Source organism: Carica papaya, chromosome 6 (genome assembly GCF_054855325.1).
Source record: "Carica papaya isolate Zhongbai chromosome 6, ASM5485532v1, whole genome shotgun sequence".
Classification (NCBI taxonomy): domain Eukaryota; kingdom Viridiplantae; phylum Streptophyta; class Magnoliopsida; order Brassicales; family Caricaceae; genus Carica; species Carica papaya.
This window is the reverse complement of record NC_142314.1, coordinates 10,076,726-10,089,498: the sequence shown is the minus strand read 5'-3', so window position 1 is coordinate 10,089,498 and position 12,773 is coordinate 10,076,726. Positions and strand designations below refer to the sequence as shown.

Here is a 12,773-nt window from a genome sequence, read left to right as displayed (position 1 = left end):
TTCAATATAAATAATTCTAATAATTTATATATATGTAAATTGTTCTTTTGAATTGAACTGATAAGGGACATAATTTTTAATTTTTTTTAATCAAGTTCCAAAGGTTTTATTAAAGAAATTAATATATAGTTTTTATTTACTGAAATATAACTTTAAACATATTTATTTCTATGTTTGAGCTAATTTTGTTAAAGACGGTGAATGTACTAAATAGATTTAAATGAAAAAAGAAAAAAAAAAAGAACAATAAAGAGAGACAATAGAAGGGTGTTTTCGGGATAACAAAGGCGAAGATTTGTCGTTATCGTTAAATGTCGTAGTCAGGAGCTTTTCTGGCAAATCGCGCCAGACTGAAACCCTCTTCTCCGATGTACTAACGTTCACTTTCCTAGCCCTCTCCCTCTCTTACTCTTGCGCTATATACATTTGTTTAACTATAGATGTGCATGAGCAATTTCTACTTCATCTCTCTGCAACAACTACAATGGCTGCTAATTCTTGCGAAGAGGTGAGATTCTCTCTCTTCTCCCTCTCTCCCTCTCCTAATTTTTGCCTTGGTTTTTACTTAAAATCTCTAAGTCCTTTTTCTTATGCGAAATGGGGCTACGTCCGCAATGGAGGTCTTATTTTAGCGTGATGTGAAGTTCAGCTCTCTGATTATGCTATTTTCTTGGAGTTCTTCAATAGAATTGGTTTGCCTAGTAGCTCTGTTGACCTCATTGGCTACAATTTGAAATTCTACTTTGTTTTTCCTCTTTTCCCCTTCTACACGGGTCTTCTAAGATTTAATGACTCTGGATTTAGAATTTTGCTAATGTCTGTGGCTTTCTCTTGGCTGACGAGAAAATGCGGGAGTAGGGAGTAGGGAGGAGCTTGGGCTTGAAAAACTTCAGAACTTCCTTTGTCTCTCGCCGAGACAAACTGGAATCTCTGTTCATTTGAGTTTTCGGTACTCGCTTCAATTTCCTTTTTCCTTTCCGAACTAAAATAAAAATTACATTCAGATTCTTGATTTGGAAGCATCGTGAGCGGCTAGTGAGATATTCTTTCTGCAAAAACTGAAGAGATGTGCTTTATATTTTATCCGTCCAAGATTTTAATTCGTCATTGAAGTATAACTGCAGATGGACAGAAAAATATTTGCGAAATTAATAAAGAGTTGATCGACCTAAAATTAGTTTTTGGTCAGGTTAGCTTTAGGAAGATCAGCATCCGTACTTGCTTTTGCATCTTCTTTATAAGGAACTTCTTATGTTTCCTCTTTTAGCTCTTAAAAGTTTGAAAAACAGCTTTGAAAGAAATTAAGCCATTACGGATGCCATTAATTTTTTATTCAAGCACTCTAGAAAAAACGTCCATTACACGTATGTACTGGTAAGTTAGTGATATCCATCGTAGGTTGCTCACCCTTATCATAGCTTATCATGTTAGCATTTACCGCAGAGTCAATAGACAATTACTAGATGTTTTTGTGGAATATTTTTTATGATACTATTTACAATTTATAATGGAATAAACCAGTGCTAAGTACAGATATTCATATATCACTAATGATACTTACGGTTCTGTTACTTTAGGTCACCATTTATTTTGGATGTCTGAATTCTATATTCCAAAGGTAGTTTACCAAGGGGCTTTGGCATCATTTACAATTCATAATGGAAACAAACAAGGGTTAGCTTAGCTGCACATATGCATATATCATTAATGAAGCTTCTAGTTCTGTTACTTTTAGATTACAATTTTTTCGTGTGTGTGAATTCTATGTTCCGAGGATATTTATCAAGGGGTTTTGGCATCATTAAATCATAACATAAAATCTTATATTCAGGCAAGACCACGTTTCACTGGTATTGTGGATGGAAATGGCAATATGCCTCTTAACTGTTCATGCTTTCAGTTAATGGAGACGAGTTATGATCAAGGAGATCAGCATTGCTCTCTAGGTATGAAATATACTTTATGTAATGCCAGTTACATGATTCAATGTTCTTACTTCTGTAAGGGTTTTCAATTAATTGTCTTCATGTTCAATTTTAGATGTTTTCCCCATTCTAATTGAGGAGGCTTCATTTCCAGCGAGAGAGAAATGCCCGCTAAATAGCTCAAATGTAATTTCATCTATTTATTTTTTAATGCTTTGATCTATTGCTTTCCTTGATATGAAAATTATTGAATGGTTCTTGGTCTGGATGCAAGATACTTTTATTTGTATTCCATCTAGATTTAACTTCATTTTTACGTTTGGCTGCTATGGTGTAATGACAGCATTCTCATGCCCTTTAAGCAAGTTCATATTTGTTTTTTGCAAGCTACTTTTTAAATCACATTGAAATTGCCAAAAAAAATGCTTAAAGAAAAGTTTTGTGCATTGATCTGTTACTTGCTCAACAACTTGTCATTTTCTTCGGATGACATTAGCTGTTGCTGCTTGGCCAAGGATTGTCTTGGAAATCTTTCCTTTTTTATTTCCCTTAAAAAAGTTTTTCATATACTCGTATCAGGCAAACTACCCCAAAAAGTTGCTGGTTCAAGTTGGTTTAACTGTTTTTTTCTCTTTCTTCCAAACAACTATAAGATAAGCTACTCTATTGCCGGTAGAACTACTCTTCTCTTACTTCTTTTTCTTTGTGCAGAGTCAAGATGTGTATAGCATTTCTGTGTTGCCTGACGAAGACAATACCAGTCAGCAGTGTGCATCACAGCTAGCTTTTTTAAGCCTCTTAGAAGTTCCCTTTCCATCTAAGTCTAATATATGCCTGGATGCCCAATTGAATTGCCATAACTGCTTTGATTTGCAAATGGAAGGAGCAGATGCTTTTCCACCATGCATTGTGAATATAAACATGGAGAAGGAAAATTCAGAAGCAATTAAGTCCACTGATGAAGCTGTTGGAAGTATAAAAACCGAGGGTGTAGTAACTGTGAGTTCAATTTTTCATAGTCATTACATGACATTCTTTTCTCTAGTCTCATACATTTCTTATCACATGCATAATATCTTACTCAAGTTACTGCTGATATGCTTAAACTGTTGGTTATCTTTGTTCTATAATGCATGTGGATTTATCTGTCCTAAATATAGGTAAATAGGGGTTGCTTACTCCATTATGTGAAAGGGCCCGAGTTTTTGGTGGAATTGGGGGTGTGGGGGATAAAAAGCCTTGCAGTATAGTTAATTTTTGTAGGCTTTTTACCTTGTAGCCTCTCTCTCTCTCTCTATATATATATATATATCTGTATATATATATTTTTTATGATTTTCTCAGGATTAGATATTGCTATGATCTGGCTCTATCAAAGTTAAGATTTGAGCGTGAGAAAATCATGTAGTCTGTAAATTTTTTTATATGAATCCAGATCCATCCCCCCCAATAGAGTAGGTCATGCTGACAGAAGTGCAAATTTCTTGTGTCACTTTATTTTCCGCATTGTTTGCTCGTTACTGTTTCTGTTAATTATAGGTCTTTGATGTTTGGGTACAATTACAATTTGATTCATTATTTTTCAAAAGTATGATATGGTCATTTCATAAATTAAAATACCTTTTTAATTACTTATTGTCAATAATATGTTTGTAATCTTATTTCCAAAAAAAAAAAAAATTGTAATCCAATTTCTCTTTATTGTTCTATAAGCTGAAATCACTGTCTTTTTATGCGTTTTCTCATGCAGAATCACTTGTTATGTTCTTTTTATTTTTTCACAGTTTCGTGATTGACGAGTAAAGACGTATTTAACTATCATTTAATATCTATTGAGAAATTGTACTAAAACAGATATATTTGTTGCAGGGCTTAGGTTGTTAGTTTCTGAAATTAATGGATCCAGTTGTAATTGTACCCAAACCTTGATGAAATATGTTATTTTATCCTTAAAAGAAGATATTGCATAACCTGCTTCTAATCTCATTATTCTGTGGCTTCAGCATATGCAAAAGGTGTTGCAGAGACAAGCAAGCTTGAATGTAGGTAAGGCATGTAAATTTTGGTTAAACATTTCCTAGTGTTAATAAAAGTCTGTTCTCGAGCTCTGTTAGCATATTTTACTATGTGTATTGCTGTTGCTTCTTGGTGAACTTCATAATCACTGTCTCATGATCTCTGGACTTATCTCGTATAAATGAGCAGGATAGTAACTGCATCATCCTTTGGATGTATATTATATGTGCCTTTTACTTTTTTCCTCATCCTTCTAAGAAACAACAATAACATGTTCTGCTTGCAAGGAGGCCATTCAGAGTAATTAGATTGCAATATATTTTCACAATGGGATGTCTCCTTGACTCATGATCCAAGCATGCTCGTTCAAGAAATTGAAAGAAAAATATTGGGCCCATGTGTATGTGTGTGCTAAGCCATCTGAACTTTTTTCTCCAATGGTACTGATATGAGCCCTTAATCTAGAATACCAATCCTTTGGAATCACATGCAAAATCCCTGGTAAACCGCAAATTCCCATAGATTCTACTACATTCCGAAATTGCATGTACAAATGGGCATATAGGTACACAAAATTGCTAAGCTCATAATCTATCTTATGTTGAACCTTGAATGATCCAAAGACAGCAACCCATGTTTGATCCTAGCATGAGAGACTTTTCTAAGATAGGTTGTTATAAAGAATTAGAGGGTAAATTTTGAAGAATAATTGGGCTCCAAGAAATAATGAGGAAGATTTTCAGCTTTAAGAAGTGTAACCAAAGATATGACTTTAGACCATGTGAATTAGTAGAAAAATTTTATGATGCTACAGCTACTGTTTAAGTCAAGTTTAACTTCCATGCTATATGTTATATCTCATCCCAACTTCTCTTTATATGTTTAAGAAAATGCAAAATGCTGAAAGCATATTTTTGCTTTTCCTCCTGCAAGTTCTTGCACTTGAAGCATAAGAAAATTTCCCTTTGTTATAAAGATATACATTTGGCATTCTTCGTGTTTGTCTCACTATCTATCATGCACTTATCCTATTTCTAATAAACCAGGCATGTACTTGAACTTTGGGTTCTTTCTAACAGATAAATCATTCACTGAGCGGGTTCATGATGCACCAACCAACAGATGGCGAAGATACAAGCGTGCTGCCTCATTTGATTCAAGGAAAATAGTCCTTCTATTCTCCATCTTGTAAGCTCTCAGTTTAGAAGCAAATTGAACAAAGACATGATTTCATTCATATGGTCCTGCATTTAGCTTTGAAACCCGGATATTATTCTCAGTACCTATTAATGTCTTATAACCATTCTGAAATCTAAATAGTAGTCTCAAATCAAAAGTCAGGAATCAGGATTGTGCTTCCTATCTCCTTAGCTTTGATTGCAAGTATTTGACCATGCATATTCCTGAAAAAAAAAACTGTCTTCACGTAAGGTATATTTTTCACTGAATGTATATAGTGAGTACTCCAAGGATAGAACCTTTGCCTTAACATTAAGTCTGTGATGTGGATATACCACATATCATCCAGCTAAACCTGATATAGGATCATACTAAAATCTATAGATGTGGATCTTCACTTAACTAGTAGACTAGTTCTGACGGATAGAATTACAACACAATTTTCATGTTTCAGTTATTTTTGCACACCTTGAATTCTTAAGGGGGGATAGATCCATTATGATCCTGATTCCTCAAATAGGATCTTCTCATGGGTTGCTGTCTAGAAAAATCCAGTAAACTTTTCATTTTTTGAACAGTTATCAGAGTTTTTCCAGTGATCAGTTGTTAGAGTTTTATCAAACCCAAAATAAATTATTGCTTTGTTGGAGTATTTTCTGTAGAAGGCTACTCAATGTAGAGGGAGGGTACCATCTCTATATAGGGAAGAAGATTCTTTTAATTCTAAACAATATAGATTAGTATGGCAATAATAAGTTTAGCATGAAACTCATAATTTCTTTATCGGACAAATCTTTTTACCTCTATTCAGAATCTCTAGTTATCCCTGAACTTATATAGGTAAAAGTACAACTAATCATGGGGAATAGGTTACTCCCTTTGAATATAGAATGAAACTCATAATTTCTTTTTTAGGTAAAGGATTGTCCCAACCCCACGACTATAAGAAAAACAAAACTGAAAGATAACTGACAAAAACTAAAATGAAGATAGGAAATTATTCTGCAGTTTTCGTCCCTGAACCAAATTAGTTTTCTCCCTTTCCAAATCGGCTATTTTTTTCCACTAGTACATTAAATCAGTAAAATTGCCTATAACATCACTCTTTCCCCTAAAATCGTGATTGTCCTTGAGCATAAAGAAGGGCATTCAATGGTCGACTGAGGTAAATGTTCTCACGAAGCAAACTCAAACGAAGTAACTGTCACCCATAACTTCAGTAATTGCAAGAATGACGCAGATTATTGTTTGAAAAGGACTCAAGTCACCTATAAATTTAGGCTTTGGTAAAAATATTTTATGGTTCTTAGACTAGGATCTGGTTTTGGCTTTATTAACTGGAAAATTTTAGTGAGCTTTCAGAGTGTTGTTTGGAATTTTTTTAATTCTTCCTTTATTATCTATTGACATTAATAAAAAGACAAGGACTCATTAAGAAAGAACCTTTCGGTCTCCAAGAAGGCTCATTAAGAGAGAATCTTCCATCCTTGAGTTTGTTAGGAATTCTTACTTTTTTTTTGAACTACTTTGCTGTTTCATTCTCTTAATGTAATTGAATCATGTATCCCTTCGTGAACTCATCATATGTCTTTCTCTGGTATACTACACCAGTAAAATCACAGAATATTTCTAATTCTCGTCTGAGTAGAAACTGAAAGCCTACCCTGAGTTATCCAAGGAAAAATATAAGTGGTTCAAACATGAAAATCATTAAGCAATTCTTTGTAGAAATATTTGTCTAATAATAATTAAGCGAAGAAAGAGGTAGGAATTGAATGCAAAGTGAATCAAACAAAAGGTAGAAAAGTATTTTCTTTCTGTAGCATGACATCTGCATATTTAGTAAAAATCTCTGGGAATTTTAGAGGGCTGCTGTGTTCAAATTTTGCATATTCTTTGTGATTCTCTTATTCCTTGATGGGTGCATACTACATGGTAGATGGCAAAAATGCCATTAGCTGGATAAAGATAATCCTAGAATTTATTGAGGAAGAACAAATGTTGTTGCCAAGTGGAAATTAGCCGAAATTTTTCACTTTTATGAAATTTATTGTTTGAGGTCTATTACAGTTTCAATCCCTTGGATTGACATTATTGCAATTCGAATATTCTTTTTTCTTGTGACAGTCTACTGCTTGTGTTTTGGTTTTGTCACCCTAAAGAAATAAAATTATTAGTTTTTTTTAAAGACATAATCTTATTACTTGTTAGTTTTTGCTTCTTAAATCTTTATTTGTTTAATCTTAAACATCCATGTATTTGTGTTTTGAAGTTCAAATTGATGCCTGATATTATTTAAAAATTATAAACTTATGTGAAAAGATAACAATAAATCAAATAGTAAGCTAGTGAACCGTATATATATATAGAGAGAGAGAATTTGATTAGTATTAAGATCAAATCAGAAATGAAGTTGTAATTTATTCCTTTTCCTACAGTGAGTTAACTCAGCAACGTATCATAACTATTGTGAAATTTCTATCTGTTGCAAAACACAGATTGATTTTTTGCCTTATTTTTTGGTTACAGATCGAGTTTGGGGACATTGATATTGATTTATCTGACGCTGAGAGTGAGACAAAATGGCGATGGTTTCAATCACGTCTGATGGATTTAGCTTTTATCCTTACAGCCTCTTTTGATTCCTGCTTGGATTTTGATTGTTGTTGAAGTTTGGTCCCTGGAACTGTTGTTATTGGAGTTCCCTTTCTCCTAGTTTTCAATTTTTTTAGTGTTAATAGTTCGCCTATCTCTGTGCATAACCAATGCTTTCATTCAAGTCATGTACTCACTTTCTCCCTTTCTCTCTACTTAATTTTAGGTGTGAATGGGTTAATTTTCCTTTATTGATTTTTATCCTCCTCTTTTCAGAAATTCATAGAAGTTGAGGAAAATAAATCCAGTACAAAAAGCTATTTTATTTTAAATGTTTAAAATATAATAGTTAAATGAAGAATACAAGATAAAATTTAAATAGAAACTGTATCAAGGACCAAACGTCTTTTCTTACATTTTTCTACTTATACAACATTGATGCACTAAATCATTTCATGATGAAAAACAAGGTGAGTTATTGTGTAACAGATACACTTTTGTATAATGTTGTATTTCTATTTCTATCAACAATTTGATATGGTTTTAAGTTTATTAATGAAATTCAGAGAAGGAAGCTTTTCTGAAGTAACTAGTAAAAATTCACATATGGTATTTGTATTTGTACGCATAATATATATAATTATTTTTTAAATATTTATATTGAGCTATGCAAACTTATTATTCTATTGCAGTTCATTGTCCTAACTTGTAAGGTAAATGCAGTATTAATAGGAAAAGATAACTCTCAACCTTAAGAAATAAAAATGTTAAATCGAATTTTTAACTCAGTTATGATTATCTCAACTATGAGAACATAACAAGTATAGATTCTTTTACTCAAAAACATAATAGATTTGTTAAAATTTAATTCAACTTACTCGCTAAAATTCTACCAACATATTAAACACTTGATTATGCTAAATCAAACATTACTATCGTCAGCTTATAATACTGACAAACCAATAAACTCTATATTCTCAATAAAACTGAAATTTGTATACTTTAAATAAAATACAAAAATTTTAACTAATAAACTATTATATTGTTAATTCCTACTTCTCAACTTATCAAAATCGTTTAATAAATAGCACATCTCATTTTTTTAGAAGAATTATGTAAAGGTGCTTCTTGGCAGGCAACACAACATCCTCTAACTTTCTAATGTTTTCGATAACGTAGTTATAGAACTAAAAAATCTTGTATTCTATCAACTTTATAGCACGTATAAATTAGTTTTCCCTATTAAAATAAGTGTCTTAAAGTCAGCGTGTTTACTAGAAGCGGAGATGGGGGGAGGAGACCAATTGGCAAAACCCGTTTCCCAGACAGAATAATGGATGGTGGTCCTTGAAGAAATATCCTAATATGTATCAGAAAAAGAAACAAGTATAAGAATCACTAATACTGTAATACATAAGTTAACAGAATACCAAAAGGTCTATATTTTAGTATCTTGGAGAAGATGGGCCACTTACTGCTCCCCTAAAATATTCAAAAACTGGATGGCATACTGAACAAATAGCATTTTTATCTGCCAACAATTTCTTGCTACGAGAAGTAACTTTTTCTTTTCCTTGCAATCATATGATTGAACGTATCAATTACCTGCCCCATTGTGTAGTCCAGAGTATTTGATTCTTATCTACCCTGTTGGTTAAGTACATTTTGTTAACATGCACAACCCCCTCCTTGTTGCTCTGACTGGGATGAATTGACAGTTGGCTTCAGGTTGACATCGACCATGTCTTCCTGTTTTGTTGAGGAAAGTGTCTCCATGCCCGGCAAGGCAGCAGCGATCTTACGGAATAAAGGCTGCAATTTGACATAAAAATATGAGTCAGAATGTGTTACAAAGAAGAATTTCATCTGGATGTGCAAACACTATGAGCTCATTCTACCCAGAAAAAGAACAAAGGAAAAACTAACATTATGTTCATTGCGGTTTGGCCTTTTATCATAATCAAAACCTTGTGATTTTTTTTTGTTTGTGACAATTCAGCTCATATGGTTCGGTTTTGTTATTTTCCATAAAAATTTAGTTTTTTAAGCTCTCATCTTAGATATTTCTACTTTTTGCTCCCTAATTTAATCTCTTTAGCTTTCAACCACCATTTTATTAGTCTAAAAATATGCATATGTTCCTTTAGAAATTAAGAATTTTATGTGAAGTTATAAAAATTAAACCACATTCACTGAATTGTCATAGAAAAATACAAGGTTTAGATTATAAGGCATAAAGCAGTTCTCTGCCCAAAAAATAAGTTGTTTAATATAGCTTGATTATTTACCTTGATGTTGAATCCTGCTTTCGCACTGGTCTCTATAAACATTACTCCAAACTCACGGGCCTTGTTATCTCCTTCCTCTATCGATACTTGCCTATTTAATTACCAAACCAACATAATCAAACATCAATGCTAGTGAATTTCAACTAAATAAAAAGGTAATAAATTAGTATAATTTTCCACTCCTACCCAATGCTTCTTTGAAAAATACAGGACAAAAACATCCAACTAATCAAGCAGTTTTTGTTTCATGCCATATATAAATTTTTTCACTTCACACCACCCAAACCAAGAAAATTAGAAACTATATGGATGAAATTGTTCCTCTCAGTAGAGCACTTTGTAGTCTAAATAGAAACCTAAAAGAAGCTCAGGTCAAATGAAATAACATGAATATCAATTCAAAAGTATTATCGATTAGTTTATATCTTACCTTTTATCAACAAGATCAGTTTTGTTGCCAACAAGAACAATAATGACATCACTGCCTCTTTCTGTCCGTACCTCCTCAATCCACTTGGAAGTATTCAAAAATGATTGCCTATCTGCAATTGCGGCAATTAGATGACATTGCTTACAAGTATATGAATTCACATTGTTGTTGTTGGACTAGTCAAGTACACAACCTATTAACGTACATAAAAAAAACACATGCATGAACATCTGTTTTTGCTTTTTACATTTTTTGGGCAAACATGTGTTTTTGTATCTGCTACAATTTTTAACCAATCTTACACCATTGCAATTTAGCCAAATATTCCTTTTTGTCATTCTGGTGATTATTGATTACTTGATTCAAATTCAGAAAGAATGACCATTTCATAGAAGAAGTGACATATAATCTGGAAGAAAGGCTGACAAATACTCACTAGCAACGTCATAAACAATTACTGCAACAGAAGAATCCCTGATGTAGCTTGGAATAAGACTTCTAAATCTCTCTTGCCCAGCAGTATCCCTGGGAAGTCACAAAAGGAAAGAAGGTAGACATAATGAAAACCAAGATAATTTGATAGAGCAATAAGCATGTATTCTAATACTAAACTAACAGACATCTCTTCATCAGAAACTACATAAGCACTGAACTCTCTAACCGGCATAATAGTAGCAATATGGATAGTTCTAAATAGCAAAGTTTTATAATTTGAAATTTTGGATTAAAATTTTATGTGAGTAGTTAAGAATCTACTCTCTAAAAACAAAATTAAAAAGTCCACCACTATGTAAGTTACATGTAAACATGCACAACCTTGCAACAAACTCAAATTTAGCTCACAAGCCATAGGCATAAGGTTGTCACCAACCTTCTAACAACCAGTATAGACTTTTCAATATCGTCAAATCATTCCCTCTTCATTGTCTTTAACTATCATAAACAGCACTATCTCATGCATACAAATTTAATGAATAGCAAAACAACAACAATATGCTCCCTGTTTCTGCTTTACCACTGAAGTTTGGGAAAAAGAAAAGGGATACATTTAGTTATATATGAAAAACACACTTTCAACCAATGGCCTACAATATGCTCATTATATCAAACATTAAAACAGAAAATCCTCAAGGAAAAAGCTTCATAGCACAAGAGAGAAAAACAAAGAACTGGAAGACCATATATCTTACCAAAGCTGCAAACGAACTGTCCGATCCTCAAGATACATAGTTTTTGACAAAAAATCGATTCCAATTGTAGCCTGCAATTTTTAGTACCAAAATTAATAAGAAAAATTGTATGTAATATGCTTAAAAGTATAGAACGAATCAAGTACGCTAAATCAACTCTTGTGCAAAAGAAATTAATAGACCATGGCAAAGTGACTGGTAGAAAGTAATTGATGCAGTTACTTCAAATCATGCAAACTGAATAAATAAAAATCTTAAAACTCATCGAAAGGTGACACATACTCCTCTCTACTTTCCAGATTTCAGGTACAACGAAATCACCTCCTGAACTTTCTCCTAATTGTAATATTGGGCTAGTAAAATGGGTCTAAAGTAATTCGAATACGCAAGGGACAGCTAAGCCAGAAATTGACCAGGCAAAAGAAATCTGTAGCTTCTTGCTTTAGGCTTCCTATTATCAACCTCATATTCACGTCCCTCCATTCTGGTTACTAGAAATGAGGTTCGGTAGAATCTCAATTCGATTAACAAAATCAATTGGAAGTACAACCAAATATCAAGATCCACGACAGAGATCAACCATAATTTACGATTACACGCCATCACATTCTATCATGCAGAGAATTATTTCAGCTACCGAAATTCCTCAATTATTCAAGCTAATAAATCGCGTTCAACCTCCTAATTAAAACATCAAAAGGATCAGAGATCAACGAACGCTACAAGGCCATGAAATCTAAAAACCAAGAAGTCAACAATCTCACAAAATGATGTTAAAATCAAATAAAAATGAATTAGAGCAAACAAATAGATAGAGATATAAAGAAGTTCAAAAGAATTTTGACCTGGTAAGTCGTGTCGAATTTGTCGTACATGAAGCGAGTGATGATACTGGTTTTGCCAACGGACTGATCACCCAAGAAGACGAGCTTGTATTTGGCCAAAGGAGAGACAGTCGCCATTTTGAAGATTTTTGCGTCAAATCAGAGATGAGAAAGGTTCAGATCTGAATCTAAATGGGATTGTATATCTGTTCTCTTTCCAAAAGAAATGTTAAAGAGAGAGAGAGAGAGAGAGAGAGAGAGAGAGAGAGAGAGAGAGGGGGGGGGGGAAGCAAAACGAAGGGAAGGTTTGAGTTAAAACGCGTATA

General features: G+C 33.1%; 2 protein-coding genes across 4 annotated transcripts; one reads left to right on the top strand and one right to left on the bottom strand.

Moving 5' to 3' along the window:
• Positions 1-326: 326 nt before the first annotated feature.
• On the top strand, positions 327-7,966 carry LOC110826435 (adenine deaminase). Of its 3 annotated transcripts, none has more exons than XM_022057076.2 (7): positions 327-508; positions 1,832-1,946; positions 2,041-2,111; positions 2,637-2,924; positions 3,929-3,971; positions 5,021-5,129; positions 7,650-7,966. In XM_022057076.2, the coding sequence occupies exons 1-7, from the start codon at positions 485-487 to the stop codon at positions 7,726-7,728; spliced, it is 729 nt and encodes a 242-aa protein (XP_021912768.2). In that variant the 5' UTR covers positions 327-484; the 3' UTR covers positions 7,729-7,966. The 3 variants fall into 3 exon arrangements, with proteins under 3 accessions (XP_021912768.2, XP_021912770.2, XP_021912769.2); XM_022057078.2 differs by having other exon boundaries at positions 349-508; positions 3,929-3,967; positions 7,650-7,848; XM_022057077.2 differs by lacking the exon at positions 327-508 and adding an exon at positions 810-949.
• A 1,096-nt stretch (positions 7,967-9,062) lies between these two features.
• On the bottom strand, positions 9,063-12,724 carry LOC110826438 (ras-related protein RABH1e). Its single transcript, XM_022057080.2, has 6 exons — positions 12,469-12,724; positions 11,624-11,694; positions 10,870-10,958; positions 10,434-10,545; positions 10,004-10,094; positions 9,063-9,527 (listed from the first exon to the last, which is right to left on the bottom strand). Exons 1-6 carry the CDS (start codon positions 12,583-12,585, stop codon positions 9,384-9,386), a joined length of 624 nt encoding a protein of 207 aa, XP_021912772.1. The 5' UTR covers positions 12,586-12,724; the 3' UTR covers positions 9,063-9,383.
• Positions 12,725-12,773: the final 49 nt, after the last annotated feature.